At 36.8% G+C, this 19,935-nt stretch overlaps 1 protein-coding gene across 8 annotated transcripts in view; it reads right to left on the reverse strand.

Annotated features, from left to right (window-relative positions):
• The window catches only part of MTA3 (metastasis associated 1 family member 3), a 165,360-nt gene that overhangs the window by 36,710 nt on the left and 108,715 nt on the right, over positions 1–19,935 (reverse strand). For all 8 annotated transcript variants that reach the window (XR_001346010.2, XR_001346007.2, XR_002827169.1 and 5 more), the window contains exon 9: positions 8,505–8,693. Coding sequence is in view for 5 of the 8 variants with exons in the window: in XM_014447846.2 (XP_014303332.2) it covers positions 8,505–8,693 (189 nt within the window). In the remaining 3 variants the exon portion in view is untranslated. The remainder of the gene's footprint in view (positions 1–8,504; positions 8,694–19,935) is intronic.

Consider the following 19,935-nt stretch of genomic DNA (forward strand, 5'->3'; position numbering starts at 1 on the left):
TGTAGTGAGGTTCCTGTTAGAACACTGCCATTGTGGGGTGCTCTTGGCTTCACAAGTCCTGGCTGTGAAGCATCTAAACCTGAATCCCTGGAAACTCCTAGAGCAGTGGTTCTCAACCTTCCTAATGCCATGACCCTTTAATACAGTTCCTCATGTTGTGGTGACCCCCAACCATAAAATTATTTTCACTGTTACTTCATAACTGTAATTTTGCTACTGTTAAGAATCGTAATGTAAATATCTGATATGCAGGATGTGTTTTTATTGTTACAAATTGAACATAATTAAAGCATAGTGATTAATCACAAAAACAATATGTAATTATGTGTGTGCTTTCCGATGGTCTTAGGCGACTCCTGTGAAAGGGTCGTTTGACCCCCAAAGGGGTCGCGACCCACAGGTTGAGAACCGCTGTCATAGAGGTTCTGTAAGCCTTCTAACACCCTATAATAAATTTCTTCCTCCTTAAACTAGCTCACTCAAATGGATTCTGTCATTTCCAATTACAGTTTGTTCAGTATCCTTTCCAACTTCCTTGTAGTTTCACTTTCCTATAATGTAAAGATCAGAAATCCAAACATATTTCCAAGACTCCCTTGTGATTTATTTCTTCCAATCAGATGTACCGTATGTGTATAAGACCTAAATTCCGAAGTGAAGTAAGCAGGGTTAAGAGAGGATGGTGCACCAGGCAATTACTAGTATTCTGCTGCATTGAAGAAGCACAAAATGGTTCTAGAGCCCAAAGCTCTGCTAGTGGTTTCCTGATCCCAACATCAAGGTGAAGTAGTGTGATCCTGGAGCAGAAGTTAACCCAGCAGCTTCCCAGTTTCCATATGGGGCAGAGGTAGGAGCTCACTCGCTGGGCCATTTCTGTGGGATTGTTTTGAAACCTAGCCTGGGGCCTACTTCTCCAACCCTCTCAATGATTTTAGCAACAAATTTCCGAATTTATATCCCATTCTGTTCATAATAGCTACTGTGTTTTTGTTATCTGGAACAGCTAGGAAATATTTTTGTTAAACTGACTTGATTGCATGAAGAAAGAAAGACCTGGCTATTTTGAACTTCGAACTTTATAGGTTACTTTACATATTTCAGGTTCTGTTTCTGTTTAGGTTTAGGATATAGAATTCCACAGGAGAATGTCATTCCTACCCTAAAAATTAGGGGGGGAAAAAGATAATCTACAAAAACTTTAACAATTTGTGAGTCTATCTTAAAGCTAAGGTTACAAGACAATCAACTGAATTCCAAAATCATTCTGAAGAGACACAGGACTCATGAACTACCTTTACTTTGGCAGAGCATAAAAGAAACAGGTGACCAATAAAAATTAAAGTAAGAAGAACACAAAAAATTTACCAAAGGTCAACAGTGGGCTACAACAACTGTTTAACAGAAGAAAGTTCTAGACCAGCCGTGGGCAAACTACGGCCCATGGGCCGGATCCGGCCTGTTTGAAATGAATAAAACTAAAAAAAAAAAGACCGTACCCTTTTATGTAATGATGTTTACTTTGAATTTACATTAGTTCACACAAACACTCCATCCATGCTTTTGTTCCGGCCCTCCGGTCCAGTTTAAGAACCCATTGTGGCCCTCGAGTCAAAAAGTTTGCCCACCCCTGGGCTAGACACAAGGGGAATCCACACACGCTGGCCACAGACCTCCATCAGGTGTTCAGAAAGAACTGGGCAAGAGCAGGAAGCCTGAGAAAGCCCCTGCTGCTGATAAAATTTTGAATCTACATAAAGAAATGAACAGGGGCAGAAATGGTAAAAAATAATAAGTAGCCCTAACCGGTTTGGCTCAGTGGATAGAGCGTCGCCCTGCGGACTGAAGGGTCCCAGGTTCAATTCTGGTCAAGGGCATGTACCTTGGTTGCGGGCACATCCCCAGTAGGGGGTGTGCAGGAGGCAGCTGATCAATGTTTCTCTCTCATCGATATTTCTAACTCTCTATTCCTCTCCCTTCCTCTCTGTAAAAAGTCAATAAAATATATTTTTAAAAAATAATAATAATAAGTAAATATAAGTAAATATATTTTATATAGTTATAGTTATGGAAAAAGATATTTTTTAAAAATCTCTTTAAAAGATCACTGATTATCTGAAGCAAAAAATAGTGATCATAGAGTGTACGGCAGCAAAAGCACAGTAAGGGGAAGGAGGAACTGGAAGTGCATTGTTATATAATTCTTATAATCTATGTAATTGAGTGGTATTTGGTTGAAAGGTAGACTATGGTACTTTGAAGATGCATATTGTAAACCACTAAACAAATAAAACAAAAGTTTAATTAGTAAGCCACTAGTATAGATTAAAGGGAATCATAAAAAGTTGATCAATAAGGAGGAAAGGACAAAAAACAATGGGACAAATGGAAAATTAGTGCTCAGATGATGGATTTAAACTTATAATTATATTATGATAATTATATTAGTTTTAAAAACTACAACTAAAAAGCAGAGCTTGTCATATTATTTATGTTTTTAAAATACAACTGTATTCTGTCCACAAAAAGCCCACTTTGGACATAAATAAGATAAAAATAAAAGGATGAAAACAAGATCTATCATGTAAAAAAATAAAGTTTGAGTAATTATATTAATAGAAAATAAAGTAGACTTCGCCACAGAGAGTATTACCATGAATAGAGAAGCATGATTTAAAGATAAAATGGTCAATTCACCATGAGAACATAATAATCCTAAGTGTGCATGTACCTAATAATAGAGTTTAACATAATTAAAAGCAAAAACCTAATTACAATTGAAAGGAATAATAGAAATTCCACAATTATAGCTAGAGACTTTTAATGCTGCTCTCTCAATAAGTAATAGCTCTCTCAATAAGTAATAGAACAAGTAGACAGAAAATCAATAAGGCTTCAGAAGACTTGAACAACACTATCAATAAACTTGACCTAAGTAGCATTTACAGAACATTCCACCTAACAGCAAAATATCTATTCTTTCCAAGAGCACACAGAACATTCACCATAACAGGCCATACACTGGGTCAGAAGCAATCAAATCACAAAAATGTAAAATTTGGTTTTTACAGAGTATGTTTTCTGATTAAACTAGAATTTAGTAACAGAAAAATATATGGGGAAAACAAAACATCAAGCCCGGACAGTGTGGTTCAGTGGTCAAGCGTCAACCCGAAAACCAGGAGGTCATGGTTTGGGGTGCATATGGGAGGCAACCATTTGATGTCTCTCTCACATTGATGTTTCTCCCTCCCTCCTTCCCTCTCCCTCCCTTCCTCTTCCTGCCTTCTTTCTCCCTCCCTCCCTCCCTCCTTTTTCCTCCCTCCGTCCCTCCCTCCCTCCTTTCCACTTTCTTTAAAAGAACAGGAAAACTCAAACCTGGCCCACTACTAACCAGACAGACTCAATCCCCTACAATAATGACCTAGATGAAGAGGCATGCTCATTTCAGAATACAAATACTGCTTAACTCAGCCTATGTTGTTTACACAGGATGTTCCATATCCACTCAAAGATAGAAGACATTAAAAAACAGCATGAAAATAAATGTCCCATTTTCAAGAAATAAATCAGGCAACAGATATAGACTCCAATATGACCCACATTTTGGAAGTATCAGATATTAAACTATGATAATTATAACAAAGAATCCAGTTGAAAAGGTGGACAACACAAACAGATGGTGAATTTAAACACAGATAGAAAGCATAAAAAAGAATAAAGTATACATGTGAAAAAAAAAACATGCTATCATGTTTGAAGAATTCCTTTAACAAGTTAATCAGTTTGCTGGATATAGCCAAGAAAAGCATTAGTGTACTAGAAGACGAATCAATACAAATTATGCAAACTAACGCACAAACAGAAAATCTCAGCTCTAGGAAACTAAGTGAACTACAGGTAGAATAATTACAAATAAAAACACACCCAGGCAAAATGTAGTAGTAAAACTACTAAAAACCAAGAGTAAAGAAAAATCTTGAACACAAAGAAAAAGAAACATTTACATATAGAGGAACTTTCTCATCAGAAGCTGCATAAACCAAATAAACATCTTTAGAGTATTAAGAAAGAAAATAAATGAATTCTAGAAAGAATGAAATATCTTTATAGAGGAAATATCTTTTTCAGGCAAAGCTGAAATAAATCATTACTAGCTAAACATATGCTACCAATAAATGATTGCATTACAAGAAATGTTTCAAATAAATGATTTAAGATTCAAGCTTAAAAAGACACTAGGAAAAGACAAAGCACATTAGTCCAAAGCAAGCTGAAGGAAGGAAATAATAAACATAAAAGCAGAAATTAATGAATCAGAAAATCAATCAAACCAAAAGCTGGTTCTTTGCAAAGATCAATAAAATTGAGAAAGCCCTAAGGCCAGACTGATGAAGGAAAAAGAGAGAAGAGCTAAATCATCAGCATCAGGAGTATGAGAGGACACATTAGCACATGTGTCCATATAAGGCCTTAGAAGGGTAATAGGACTATTATGAACAACCTTATGACAGCAAACTAGACAACTTAAAGTGGATGGGAGCAAGATAGAGGAATAGGAGCTACCAGTCTTGGTCTGCCCCCTCCCCCCCACCCAAAAACAAACAAACAACCAAACAGTAAATAGACTGCTATCAACAAACAAAAATAGCCCTGGGAGGGCACAAGACTCAAATTAAGAACCTACAGCAACACGGTGGAGCAATTAATGAATTACCACACAGAAAGGATCACTGTGGAGGCTATCAATATGAGCCATGAGGTGTGTGCCACTGAGGTCCCCAGTGACCTGCTCTACAGAGGGCCCGGCAGCCTTTGCCACTCATACAGCCCCCAGGACAGAATTCCTGCAGCTTTCCCAGCACAGGGCTCCACAGTGTATGCTGGCATGGACCACAGCAGCCTGCTCTGCAGAGAAAACTAGCACCTTTTGACACTGAGGTAACCAACAGCTATTGCTGCCGCTAGGAGATGCTGCTGGGTCACTCCCAGAAGACATTGCTGTGCCCCCTGGAACAGGGCTGCCAGCCCCTACCTCCAACTCTGTGCATACCCTGGACCCCAAAGTCCTGGCTGCTCCACATGTACCTGTGCTTCAGACCTCAGCTCCACAGCTGTTCCATATGTGCACACATCTCAGGTACCAGAGCCATGGAAACTGGCCAGCAGCCTAGACCCTACACTTAGCCCCTCAAGGAGCATACATGATCTACTCCTGGCTCCGTGACGGATCCAAGTGTGTCCATGCCTCACACCAATACCACCAAAGGTCCCTCCAAAGCCAGACCCATTGCCAAGAGGGATCCCTTGGCTATGACATAGCCCCCTGGGAGAAAAGAGATCAGGAAGTTCCCCAGCAGCCGTTGTCACTGAAGACTGTAACAGTCCTCACTACCAATGCAGACACCATGGAGGACCCTTGCAATCTTTAGCAACATTGACTTCAGCTGACGGAGCTGAATGTGACTATGCCACTTGACCTACCTGGGAGCTGGAAACATCAGGCCCCAATAAGCCAGTGCCCTTGCACCACCTGCTGGTGAAGGCCTTTCCCCACCAAAACCACCTGTAAATTATGGAAATGGTGACTGCTCTATCAAATCCACAGACATCAACACAGGCCCATGAGAAACATGAAAAACTAAGGAAACATGACACCAAAGAAACACAATAATTTTCTAGTTACTGACCCCAAAGAACTGGATATCTACTACTTGCCTGAAAGAGAATTTAAAAAATATTGTTTTAAGGAAGTTCAATAAGTTATAAGAAAGTACAGAAAGACAATGCAATAAAATCAGTAAAACAATATACAAACAAAATGAGTTCAACAAAGAATAATGAAAAGGAACCTAACAAATTCTAAAGCTGAAAAATACAATTAATTAAATGAAAAATACAATACAGAACATCAACAACAGACTTGATTAAGCAGAAAAAAAGAATATGTGAACTAAAAGACAGGTCATTAGGAATTATCCAGGGGGGATGGGAGGAGAAAGAGAGTGGATCCAATTAGCAGAAGGAAGGAAATAACAAAGATCAGAGCAGAAGTAAATGAAGTGAAAACTATAAAAATAGAAAAGATCAATGTAACTAGGGGCTATTTTTTAGAAAAGATAAAACAAAACTGACAAAACTTTTAGCTAGACTAAGCAAAAAAAAGAAGACCCAAATACAAAGGCTTATGTTAAGAGACTATTATGAACAAGTATATGCCAACAAATTAGATAACCTAGAAAAAATGGATAAATTCCTAGAAACATAAAACCTACCCAGACTGAATCATGAAGAAATAGAAAATCGGAATAGATTATAACTAAGAAGGAGATCTAATCAGGGATCAAAAACCTCTGATCAAAGAAAATCCCAGGACCAGATTTCTTTGCTGGTGAATTCCATCAAACATTTAATGAAGAATTAATGCCAAGCCCTTTTTACATTCTTGCCAACACTTGTTATCTCTTGTCTTTTTTATAATAGTTGTCTTAACAGATATGAGGTGATATTTCATTGTGGTTTTGATTTATATTTCCCTAATGATTAGTGGTGTTGAGTACTTTTCATGTACCTCTGTCTTTCACCACCGCATATGATATTAGTTGTGGGCTTGTCATATATGGTCTTCAGGTTTATGTATTACTTTTACCAGTATTAGGGGGTGAAGGTGAATAATTAGTTTAAAAACACTCCAAACTACAGAAAAACTTAAACCCTTTGGGCAGTCAGCCTCCTGGTATCATATATTCTTTAAGGTTTTTGACACTGGTGGAAAATTTCAGTCTCCAAAATACTACAAACCTAATGTGATTGGCTAATCAACAAGCAATATAACTACCCTCAGCAAAACTAATATATACCACAATGCAAATTTACAAGAATTTTGTTAAATCTTGAAGGTAACAAAAACCATCTAACAGCATTATTACTGTCATACTCATTTTCATACAGTTCTTTTATCTCATATCAGTGTCAGCCTCTGTGTCTGAGTATATTGCACCAAGTTACTCTTCAGCGAGTTACTTCCCAGTCCTGTGTTAGGTGCCTGGGAATGCTATCATACCTCATGTATACTTTTCAATTTGCTGTTTTCTCCCTTTACCTAAGAGATCCAGCTGAAATGCCAGTTAACTCTGTGAAGCCATTTCTGATTTGACTGGCACAACTGATAGTTCCCCTCCCAATACCCCATAATACTTATTCATAGTGCTGACAGAAATGACTACATTTTATATTAATTGGTGTATGTGCTTCAATCACTTGATGTTGACTATGAACTCATTCCCTAAAGTAACGTTATGCTTCTGTTGCATGCCTAGTGCCTACCTGAAGGCCTGGCATGCTGCAGATGCTCAACAGACATTTGTTGAATTGAAATGGGTCCAGAATTACTAGAACATAAAATGAGCATGTCACACTCAGTGCAGGGAAAGTAGTTTCACTTTAATGTTTCTCCTTCTATTCCTTTGTCAGACCTGTGGATTTTGTTCTTTAGGGGGCTTTGTTTTTGTGGTTTCTATTTAGTGGTATGGTACATTAATATACCATAGTAATAACATCACACTGGTGCATTATTCTGACCATCTGAAGCTAAATGCCACCAATGCATTTTAAATCCTCACCTGCACCTCCTATAAATTGAAATCATGACATATAACAATCTGCGTAAGAATGAAGTTTTGCCAGAAGAACAAATGTTAGTGACACTAATTAATTAATTATCATGTTTGGAATTTAATGTATCCATATTGATAGTAATAATTTTTCTTCAGGAATAATTCAAACAAAAATTCAACAACACAAAAGGCAGGATATTAACTTGCATCAAATACTTCATAGTCTATAAAGATTCTATTTTCATAACTTTTTATAAAGAATGGCTGCTATAGAAATCTATTTATAGACTTCTCAAATGGAAATTTCTCCATTTCAAAGCGATTATAAACTTAATTAGAGCAATTCCACAAAGACAAAAGGAAGTACATAATAGGAGAAAAGACTATCTAATATTTAAAAGGCAAATTAGATACTGCATATCATTAAGAGGAGTCAAAGATAGAAAGCCTATAAAGCAAATTCTCCTACTCTGCTTTACAGGTTGTTTCCACATTAAAGGTCCACATCAAAATTTCAGGCTCAACAATTAGACAACTAGAAAAACACTGAAGGTCTAAAGGAGGGCAACGAGCTTAAGAGGCAGGAATTAGATATATTAGATATATTTAGTGCAAATGGTTAGACAATCTGTCCGTATTTTAAACTTAGACCTCAGAAAGGTGAAGAGGATGAATTCATACTGCCAAGGTTTACAGCAAGAACTCAAGGCCTCCTGGCCCTGGGTCTTATTCACAATTAATTCCGAGAATAAATGTCAATTTCTCCCTTTATAATTAATACTGGCCTTCATTCTATGTTGAGCAGATAAAAATTACTAAGTCACAGATTTCTAAAACAAATAAAATATCCCCAACCTCAACATTTTATATCATTCACAATTTTCTACTTACAAAGTCTTGACGTATATCATTGAAGTCTTTGCCATATTTTTCCAGTGCCTCTTCAAATAAAGTAGCTTCAGAGGCTGACCATTCTTCCATTTCATCTCTGCATAAAACAGGTCCTCCAAGTGGCACTAAGACACTTATTGCACTGCTCAAGTCATAGCTGTGTCTATATAATGTATCCATAGCATGAAACTAAAGAAAACAAACAAAATGGAGAGAAAAGATCAGCCATAAATGCAAACGTCCTAGATTATTTAAGAACAGATACTGAAGTGCATAATGCAGTTAATTAACAACCATATACTGAGGTAGTTATTTTCTCACAAAATTAAGAAAAATTTGAATAACAGATTAGTTAACAATTATTTAAAATATCATTTACTGCTTTAAGAAAATGTTGATTTGTGCCTTTTAAGGTGTGTATTTTTTTTAAAATATATTTTATTGATTTTTTACAGAGAGGAAGGGAGAGAGATAGAGAGTTGGAAACATTGATGAGAGAGAAACATCGATCAGCTGCCTCCTGCATATCTACTGGGGATGTGCCCGCAACCCAGGTACATGCCCTTGACCGGAATCGAACCTGGGACCTTTCAGTCCGCAGGCCGACGCTCTATCCACCGAGCCAAACCGGTTTCGGCGGTGTGTATTTTTTTTTAATGATTCATTTGTTATAGCAACCTAACTATGGATATCCAGGACCTCCAGGCATTAAATTGGAAACCTGTATGTTTCATCATCCTTTCTGTTAAAAATGCCAAAGTCACTTCAGCTACTATACAAGGCTGGCACAGCCTTCCTGAACAAGATCCTAAAAAATAGATCATGTTGCCCGGCCAGCATGGCTCAGTGGTTGAGCATCTACGTATGAACCAGGAGTTCACGGTTCGATTCCCAGTCAGGGCACATGCCCGGCATGCAGGTTCTATCCCCAGTGTGGGATGTGCAGGAGGCAGCTGATCAATGATTCTCTTTCATCATTGATGTTTCTACCTCTCTCTGGAATCAATAAAAAATATATCAAGGGGGCAAAAAACATCATGTGTCAGAGAGTGAGAAAAAAATTTCTCAGATTGGATTAAGAAAATGATGTACTAAGAAAGGAGAAATAGAAAGAAATAAATTGAACTGAGAATGAATGGTAGTAATACAAAACAAAATTACACATCTGTATAAAACAAACCAAACAAAATTACCTATCCATTTAAAAATTAACTTGGTTGACATTTTTAAGACCAAGAATGACCAGGCAGGGCTTGGAACAGCTATGTTGGTGGGGGTTTCCTATAAATTTCAAGGAAGAGTGATTTAAAGAATAATTTGAAAGAAGAAAAGACAGGTTACAATAATAAAAGTGGCTTTTTGCAAAAGTACCTTGGGTGTAACATTTTCCTCCCATCAGGAGAGAATAAACTAGGTTCCAAACTTTTAAGTTTTGAAAAACTTGGTGGTTTTTTTACTGGCGAGAAAGAGATTCATCTATAACATGTATGCCCATTTGTATACAGGAAAACTACAAGACAGGACAACTGGTTCTAGTTCTGGATAAGCATGTAGGTGTGGTGCAGGTTTGGCGGACAAGGTGATCAAATCTTGTCAAGTAAGAACTAGTTCTGTTTTAACTTTCTGACAATGAAAGCCAAGTCTTGCACCTTTTTTTTTTTTTACATGAAATATCTGTACTCAGAAAATTATAAGACACTGAAGAAAGAAACTGAAGAATATACAAATAAGTGGAAGCATATACTGTGCTCATGCACTGGAAGAATTAACATTGTTAAAATGAACATACCCAAGCAATTAATAGATTCAACACAATTCCTATCAAAATACCAATGACGTATTCACAGTACTAGAACAAATAATCCAAAATTGTATATGGAACCACAAAAGATCGTGGATAGCCACATCAATCTTGAGAAAAATGAACAAAGTTGGAGAAATCACACTACCTGATATCTAACTACACTACAAGGCTACATATAATCAAAACAGCATGATTCAGGCATAAAAGACAGATCAATGGAACAGAATAAAGAGCCAGACATAATTATTTAATCAATTAATATTTTATAAAGGAGGCAATAACATAGAATGGAATCAAGACAGTCTATTCAATAAATGGTGTTGGGAAAAGTGGACAGATACATGTGAAAAAATTAAACTAGAGACCACCTTCTTACACCATATACAAGAATAAACTCAAAATGGATTAAAGACTTAAATGTAAGACTCAATACCATAAAAATCCTACAAGAAAACACAGGCAGTAAAATCTCTGACATTTCTCTTAGTAATATTTTTTCTGATATATTTCCTTGGGCAAAGGAAACAAAAGAAAAAAATAAACGAATGGGACTACATCAAATAAAAAGTTTTTGCACAGCAAAGGAAACCATCAACAAAATGAAAAGACAACCCACTGAATGGGAGAACATATTCATCAATGATACATCTGGTAACGGGTCAATATCCAAAATTATAAAGAATTCAAAAAACTCAATACCAAAAACAACAACAATCCAATTAAAAAATGGACAGAGGACCTCAATAGACATTTCTCCAAAAAGGACATACAGATGATCAATAGAAATATGAAAAGGTGCTTGATGTCACTAATCATCAGAGAAATGCAAATTAAAATCAGAATGAAACATCACCTCACACCTGCCAGAATGACTATTATCAATAATTCAACAAATAACAAGTGTTGGCTAGGATGTGGAGAAAAGGGAATCCTCGTGCACTGTTTGTGGGATTGTAATTCGTAGAGCTATTTCGGAAAACAGTATGGAGGCTCCTAAAAAAAATTAAAAATAGGACAAACTTATGACCCAGCTATTTCACTTCTGGATATTTATCTGAAGAAATCCAAAACACCAATTCGAAAATATATATGCATCCCTATGTTCATTGCAGCATTATTTACAATAGCCAAAATATGGAAGCAGCACAAGTCATCAATGGACAACTGGAAAAGAAGATGTGGTACATGCCCAGACAATATGGCTCAGTGGTTGAGAATCAACCCATGAACCAAGAGGTCACTAGTTTGATTCCAGTCAGGATACATGCCTGGGTTGTGGGCTCAATCCCCAGTAGGGTGGGTACAGGAGCTAGCTGATTGATGTTTCTCTCTCATTGATGTTTCTATCTCTCTATCCCTCTTCCCTTCCTCGCTCTCTAATAATCAATAAAAAGTTTTTTTTGTTTTGTTTTTTAAAAAGAGAGAGAGAAGATGCAGTACATATATTTAATGCAGTATTACTGAGACATAAAAAAAGAATGAAATCTTACCATGTATGACAACATGGATGGACCTAGAGAGTATTATGCTAAGTGAAGTTAAGGCAGATAAGAACAAATACCATATGATTTCACTTATATGTGAAATCTAAAAAATAAATGAACAAACAAAACAGAAACAAACCCATAGATACAGAGAACAAACTGATGGTTGCCAGGTAGGTGGGGGTTTGGGGGAGGTGGGTGAAAAAGGTGAAGGGATTAAGAAGTACAAATTGGTAGTTATGAAATAGTCATGTGGATGTAAAGTATAGCATAGGGAATACAGTCAATAATATTGTAATTACTGTGTTTGGTACCAGGTGGGTACTAGACTTATTGGGGGGATCACTTCATAAATTATATACATATCCAATCACTATGCTGTACACCTGAAACCATCAATTTCCTAGTTATAAGCACAGCTAAGACCACTGACCATGTATAGTCTTTTGCTATATGTGTCACAATTGTAGAATAATAACCTCAACTTTCAAGTAAATTTCTTCTCATTCTTCTGTAGCAGGGGTTACAAAAAATGTTAGAATTAATCTTCATTTTTTGCTTGTCCTCTGCAAACTCCAGCATCCCTGAAACTAAATGATTATTGTTTCTGGATATATGACTTATGAAAATGAAAAGAAAGTTCAATAGCATTTATTGATCCCTTCAATTAATAATGTATTTTCATAAATGATTGTTATTTTTTTAACCCTCACCAGAGGATATGTTTAGAGAAAGGAAGTGGGGAGGTGGGGCGAGAAAGAGATAGAGAGAGATAGAGAGAGAGAGAGAGAGACCAATTTGACAACAACACATCAGTTGGTTGTCTCCCATACGGCCACCACCAGAAATGGAACCTCAACCTAGATATGTTCCTGACTGGGAATCAAACCTTCAACCTTTTTGTGTAAGGGACAACAATCCAACCAACCAAACCACCCAGCCAGGGCCATTAGTGATTATTTTTAAAATTCCTATATAATAAAAGACTAATATGCAAATCAACTGAAGGGCTGAACGACCAGTCGCCATGATGCACACTGACCACCAGGGGGCAGGCGCTGAACTCAGGAGCTGTCCCCTGGTGGTCAGTGTGCTCCCACAGGGGATGCACTGCTCAGCCAGAAGCCGGGCTCATGGCTGGTGAGCGCAGCAGCGGTGGCAGGAGTCTCTCCTGTATCCATGGCAGCACTAAGGAGCCATCTGTCAGACATCCCCTGAGGGCTCCCAGACTGCAAGAGGGCACAGGCTGGGCTGAGGGACACCCCCCTCCAAGTGCACAAATTTCGTGCACTGGGCCTCTAGTATTTATAATGAATAACAAAACTAAAAAAGATTAAATGGTACTCAAAATCAATAATTATACAAATTAATTATGTTGCTGAGATTCCTTAGGAGGTAGAAGTAATTTTTATAATTAACGAGTGCTATGAAACCAGAAGTGAGAGAATTAAATGAGTTTTTCTCAACTGATATTATACTAACCACTCAAAGCATAAATGGATTTTCTGTCTTTTGTTCACGTTAGATGAATGAAAATACTCTTCTTATAGTCACTTTTAAAATTGATAATGAGCTATTATCTAATAAGACTTCAAAGAACCAAAGTACTTTCTCAACCTTTGTAAGTTGTTATGACCAAACTCTCAAGTGATTACAGAGTGTTTGTGTTACTGAACAGTGAAGTAAGCATCTGCCTTTGGAAGACTAGCTCCTGTATTGTGCCACAACTCAAATGGAAAGAATGGGGCAGACTCACAGCTTACCAGGAGCTATGAAACCTCCAAAGCCCACATTTATTCCATAGCCTAGAAGAGAGTGCAGTAATAATCAGTGTATGTACAAAATAAACATTCCCATCAGGCACGTGCACTGTGGAATTCCTAGGGAACAATTCTGTTGAAATCGATAACTAACTGCACAAAGGAAACCAATCACATTATTTGCTTGGAGCTCCTATTATTAACTCCATCTTTCTGGCATAGATAGCAGTTTCTTGTTTCTTTTTTTAAATTTATCTTTATTATTGAAAGTATTACAAGTGTCCCCCCCTTTTTTTCCATTGAACCCCTCTACTCTAGACCCTCCCCTCCAGCATAGCAGTTTCTTTTGAATAGACTTTTATTGTCTAATCTTACCCTGAAAATGTATTAGTAAAACATGGAAGACACTTTCTATAATAGAAGAGACAACACCCAGTAGTAAAGATTCACAGAAGTAAGCTAAAAAAAAGACATTGGAGTTTGACATATAACCAATGACTATGGTTTATCAGTAAGATAACAAAAAGCTAGACATACATACTAGAGAACATACTGGCTGATTCCATTTATATGGACTTTGAGAAAAGTAACAATTAATTGATGGTGAGATAATTAACTGAAGTCTGACAGTTGTTACTTCAGAAGGGAAGTGGGGGACACTGATAGGAGAGGGGCATGAGAAACCTTTTTGGGATTCAGGATGGTTTTTTGTGTGTTTTTTTTCATCTAGACCTGGGTGGTGGTTACATGTATATATATATGTAAAAATGTATAAGCAGTGTACCTAAAATATAGGATACTTAATACGCTTTACTGTATATATAGCTTAGTTTAAAATAAAAGAACTTAAAAACTAAAATAAAAAACTGAGTCTTCCCTCCAGATAAATACAAAGTTGTCATCTTTTCAATAGCTTTACAAATAACATACAAGATCCATTCAAATATAAATTTTAAAAATTATAAGAACAAGCTGTTTTCTTTGCCAAATAGCACTGAAGGTGTTGTCACATTTCATCTCATTCATAACAGATGGAGATGACAAATAGAAATATTTTAAGAGAAAGACTGACAATTAAATCCTGGCAGTGAAATTCTCATCTTTTGTTCATTAAGCAGAATCACACTATGGTAGACTGGGTTATTCTTTAGCAAATATTCACTTTCTCCCCTGGACCTCCATAGAAGGATATTCTTCTACTCCATTAATGTTGGACCTGGACATGTGACTTGACTGGCCAATAGGATGTTTAGACATGTGAGTTAACAGAGCCCTGAATGTTTTTGCATTTGGACTTGCCCTCTTGTGCTACTGACTTTTGTCAACGAAGAAGAGACACATGAAGATCTGGTCACAACCTGTAGCGTGGCACCTATATCAGCCCAGTCTAGTTCAGCAGAATCCTAGACAAAGAGCGTACAAAAAAATCAATGCTTGTTATTATAAGCCACTGAAATTCTGGACAGTATAATGAATACTGTGTTTTCCCTCTGAAAATAAAGAACTTATTTAGCCAGTGCTAGAAGTGCTGTGAACAGACAGCCCTCAGCTGTTGGTCCTCTTTGAAATGATCTCAATTTAAGAAAGATTCATCACCCAAGGCCATGCTCTCTTCTTAGGGCAGCCTGCAACCAATGACTCAGGAGTGTCAAGGCCCAGCCTTCCACACTGATTTGGGACAACTCTTCAGAGCAACCCATGGAGTCAGCTGAGGCCTTCATTCAGAATGCACCATATGGTCCACCTTCTCCCTCTAGTCAATCCTGCCAAGTACTTATCCCAGGGGTCCTCCCTAATAAATTTCCTGCATGCAAATCTCCATCTCAAGGTCTGTTTCCCAGGAATCCAACCTGTATCATGTAGCATTATTTTGACGACAGCTAACTGATATACATATATAGTCAATCAGTTGATTTTGATTTTCTGTATTGTGTTTTTCTATTTATTTTTGTTCTTTACTATTTTCTTTGTTTTATATTTCTCTGGGTTTACTCTGGTATTCTTATTCCAGACTTTTAAGACCAGTTTTTAACCCACTAATTTTATTAGTCTACTTAATCAATATTTAAGATTATAAATACTATAACCACAGTACAATAGTCAGATTCAGGAAATGAATATTGCTATAGTACCATTATGTAATCTAAAGGCTTTAGTCAGGTTTGCTAGTTGTTTCAGTAATGTCCTTTATAACGAAAGAAAAAAAATTTTTCTGCTTTAAGGTCTACTTGAGAATCATTTATTGCATTTAGTAGTCATATCTCTTCAATTTATTTCAATCCTGAATGAACAGTTCCTTGTTCTTTCTGTCTTTCATAATCGTGGTATTTTGAAAAGTACAGGCCATTATTATTGTTGTTATTGATGTTATTATTATTATTGAATGTTCCTCAATTTGGGTTGTGGTTGTAATTAAAATAAGATTTTATCCAACTTAAGATCATTTTGGTCAGTTATGTCAGTCTAGGAGATTTTTCCTAAGTTTCAAATTTATCAGCAGTTATTGATTGATTGATTGATTTCAGAGAGGAAGGGGGAGGGAAAGAGAGATAGAAACATCAGTGATGAGAGAGAATCATTGATCTGCTACCTCTTGCATGCCCTGTGCCATGACCGGTAATCGAACCAGGCCATGCTCCCCACCAGTACACGAATCAAGAGAGAGAGAGAGAGAGAGAGAGAGAGAGAGAGAGAAAATGATGAAGAAAATGTACCAAATGTTAACATTTGGGGAGCTGGGTGAAGGAAATATAGGAAATCTTTTTTTTTTTTAAATATATTTTATTGATTTTTTACAGAGAGGAAGGGAGAGGGATAGAGAGTCAGAAACATCGATGAGAGAGAAACATCGATCAGCTGCCTCCTGCACACCTCCTACTGGGGATGTGCCCGCAACCAAGGTACATGCCCTTGACCGGAATCGAACCTGGGACCTTTCAGTCCGCAGGCCGACGCTCTATCCACTGAGCCAAACCGGTTAGGGGGGAAATCTTATATTTTATATTATCTCAAAATACAAAGATAAGTTTTAAAAACGATAAACCCACACCTTCATTTACTCACACCTATAAATCCACATCTCTTAACCCTAACACTAGAAAAAGAACTTAAAACAGTTTTCATTATATTTCTCCATAGTTCAGATCTACAGTGATTTTTCTGATGCTTCTTAAATTCACAGGAGAAAAAGTAGAGTGAAAGGCTACATATACCAAAAAGAAAAACTAATTTAAGCTTAAATTTGAAAGAAAAAGATGGATAAATATACCTTAACACACACAAACAATTCTCTGAGGACAATTTACAGTATTTCTAAGCTCATTTAATATCATTTTACAATCATCAGACAAAAAGTGTGCGTAATGTACAATATTATTGCCTTAATGAAGTATTTAGAAGGAAAATTCATGTTGCATATTTTTTACTGCAATGATAGTCCATTATTTCTAATTGTACAGCTTTGCTTATGAGATAGTACTCATAAGCAAATTGACTTTTTAAAAAATTATATGAATTCTCATTTTATCAATTTTATATTCATTTTGAAGACTAGATTTCTGGTGTACTAGTAAGTTAATGCCTAAAATGTTAACCAAAAGATTTATATATTCTGCTGAGTACAATTTCTTTAAATAATGTGATGACTGTGATTTGCAAGTTCTCTTCAAATCTCCAGTATCCTCAAGGTCCTAAATGAAAAGTGTGATTTGACTAGGACTCACAAATAAAGAGAGTCACTCACAAGATTGATGGCTACCATTTTTATAAAGAGTTAATATCTGATGACAAATTATTATTGGTTAAATCAACTTCCTCTTTTTTCTAAGTTTTTCTTGATGGGAAAATTTTTACTATAAAAATTATACCTTGTTGTAAGAAGAAATTATAGAGTGATATTCTTGTAACAATCATACTAAAATGTGTGGTTAATCATGGCCTAACGACCATATTCAAATGTGATAATCTACTACAATGACAATAAAAATGGCATCACAAAGCCCCATATAATGCTACAAAATCAGAATTAAATGAGACTCAACAAAGATTGTGGGGGAAATGCATCATTGTCGTAGTCGTCGTCATCATCATCATCATCATCATCATCATCATCATCTCAACAATAATAACTAATTGTAAATATTTATTGAGCTCTTATATGGCACCAGACACTGTTCTAAATTATTTACAAGCATTATCTCATTTAATCCTCAAGCTGATGCTGCACAGTAACTCAGAGACAGACCCTTCTGGAAGCTGGAGAGAGGGTGCCAAAGGTCTTGGTTCAGGGCATTGAGACATAACCCGCTTTCTCTCCCAGTGAGGACAGGGCCTGAAATAGGGTTTCAAGAGGCTAAAAGCCCAGTGTTTGTGAACATTACCTTAAACGAAGGATATAAGCTGTTGATTCTAATTTCTTCTGGAATGTTGATGGAAGCTCGAAAAGACTTGTGACAGCTATAAATCAGATGTCTTCCATCCAGTCTGGACAGCCAATGTCACAGAGAGCTCTATGCCCCTCAGAGAACCCAGGGCCCAGGAAAATCAGCCCTAAGGCATGTTTTGGAGAGCTACTCCAGTTCCATCAAGTTCCATGTGCTTGGATACACTAATTAGCAACTTACAGAGGTATGTCTATAATACCTCTTCTTGTCAGACCATAACCCCTGAAGCAGGGTGGATAGGTTCTATTACTATTTCCACTGCAGATGATGAAACAGACACAGGGAGGTTAAGTCACTTGCATAAGACTATATGGATCATAAGCTACAGTTCCAGGGGAGGAAAACCATAGAATCATAAAAGTGTATCCATTTGCATAAGTCATACCATTATTCACAACAGCCAAAGGTAGAAGCAATCCAAGTTTTTATTGATGGGTGAATGGATAAACAAAATGTGATGCACACATACAGTGCAATATTATTATTTAGCCTTAAAAAGGAAAGAAATGCTGACACATACTACAAAATGTATGAAACTTAACTAAATGACATTAACTAAGTGAAATAAGCAAGTCACGAAAGGGCAAATAATGTATGGTTCCACTTATATGAGGTATCTACAATAGTCAAATTCAAAGAGACAAGAAGTAAAATTACGGCTGCCAAGGGCTAGGGAACAGGCAATGGGGAGTTACTATTTAATGTGTATAGAGTTTTAGCTGGAAATGAAAAGTTCTGTAGATGGCTGGTGCTGATGGCTGGTTGTACAACAATGTGGCTACTTAATGCCAGAGAACAGTATACTTACAAATGGTTAAAATGATAAATTTTACTCGTATGTTGTATATATTTTACTACAATTTTTAATCAAGTTTTTCCTACTTAAATCTTTGTATGACTCCTGGTCTTCAGATGGTGTGTATAGCTCTGATAATACAATATTAGAATTCAAATAGTTCATCTTAGTGATGAGATGTACTCAGTAAAAGATTAAAACAATAAAATAGAAATAATATACTCCAATGACCTATTTTTTTTTTTTTTTAAATCTGTCCCAGAAATAGAAATTAAGTTGTTCATTCTCAAATATTTACTGAAAACCTATGTTTGTTGCTAGGGATTCAACAATGAGGAAAAACAGATATAATAATACATTAATGAATATTACAAGCTGACATGTGGGGAATGGGAAGGAGAAAAACAGACATTAAGCAGATAATCACAAAAATGAGTATTTAATTATAAACAACTAACATGGAGGAACATAGTTGGTTCTCTGCATGAGCATATCACAAAGTAGCCTGCCCCAGACTGATGGATTAGACAAGATTTTTAAAAAGACTGGAGTTACCTTGGTGGGGCTGTGAGAGTATTCAGGCAAACGGAACTGGACATGCAAAGGTCCTGTAGCAGGAGGCAAACCATGGAACCAAAGGAAGGATACAGCCTGGCTAGAGCCCAGAGGACACAGAGGAAAGTGTGGGCAAGGGACTGGAGAAACAGTCCAGGCAAAATCCCCTAGTATTGTTGACTGGTGTGGGTGTTGTTGTTTTTACCCTAAATGCAATCAAAAGCCACTGAAAGGATATAAGATAGGAAACAGCAAAATCAAAGTTGCATTTTTAAAAGATCACACATAATATAGGAATTAGAGAGGTTTCAGGATAAAATTTCCTCTCTACTAAATCAACACATCCTGACCTTTCCCAGAATCAGACTTAGCACTGGGAGGCCTAAGTTTCTAGTCCTGATTCTGTCACTAATTAACACTCCGGTGTGGGGTGAATTTCCCGCCAAAATATAAGATGGCTCTGTCTTTTGGTTTTGTTCCATCCACCAAAAGGGTGGATTACAAACAAATATTTGGTAATACGCAGTTACAATCGGCCCGAGTTTACACGTTTCCCGCACTCCACCGCAAATCTATATGAACCGAGTTAA

This window comes from Myotis lucifugus, unplaced genomic scaffold, assembly GCF_000147115.1.
Source record: "Myotis lucifugus unplaced genomic scaffold, Myoluc2.0 scaffold_6, whole genome shotgun sequence".
Classification (NCBI taxonomy): Eukaryota; Metazoa; Chordata; class Mammalia; order Chiroptera; family Vespertilionidae; genus Myotis; species Myotis lucifugus.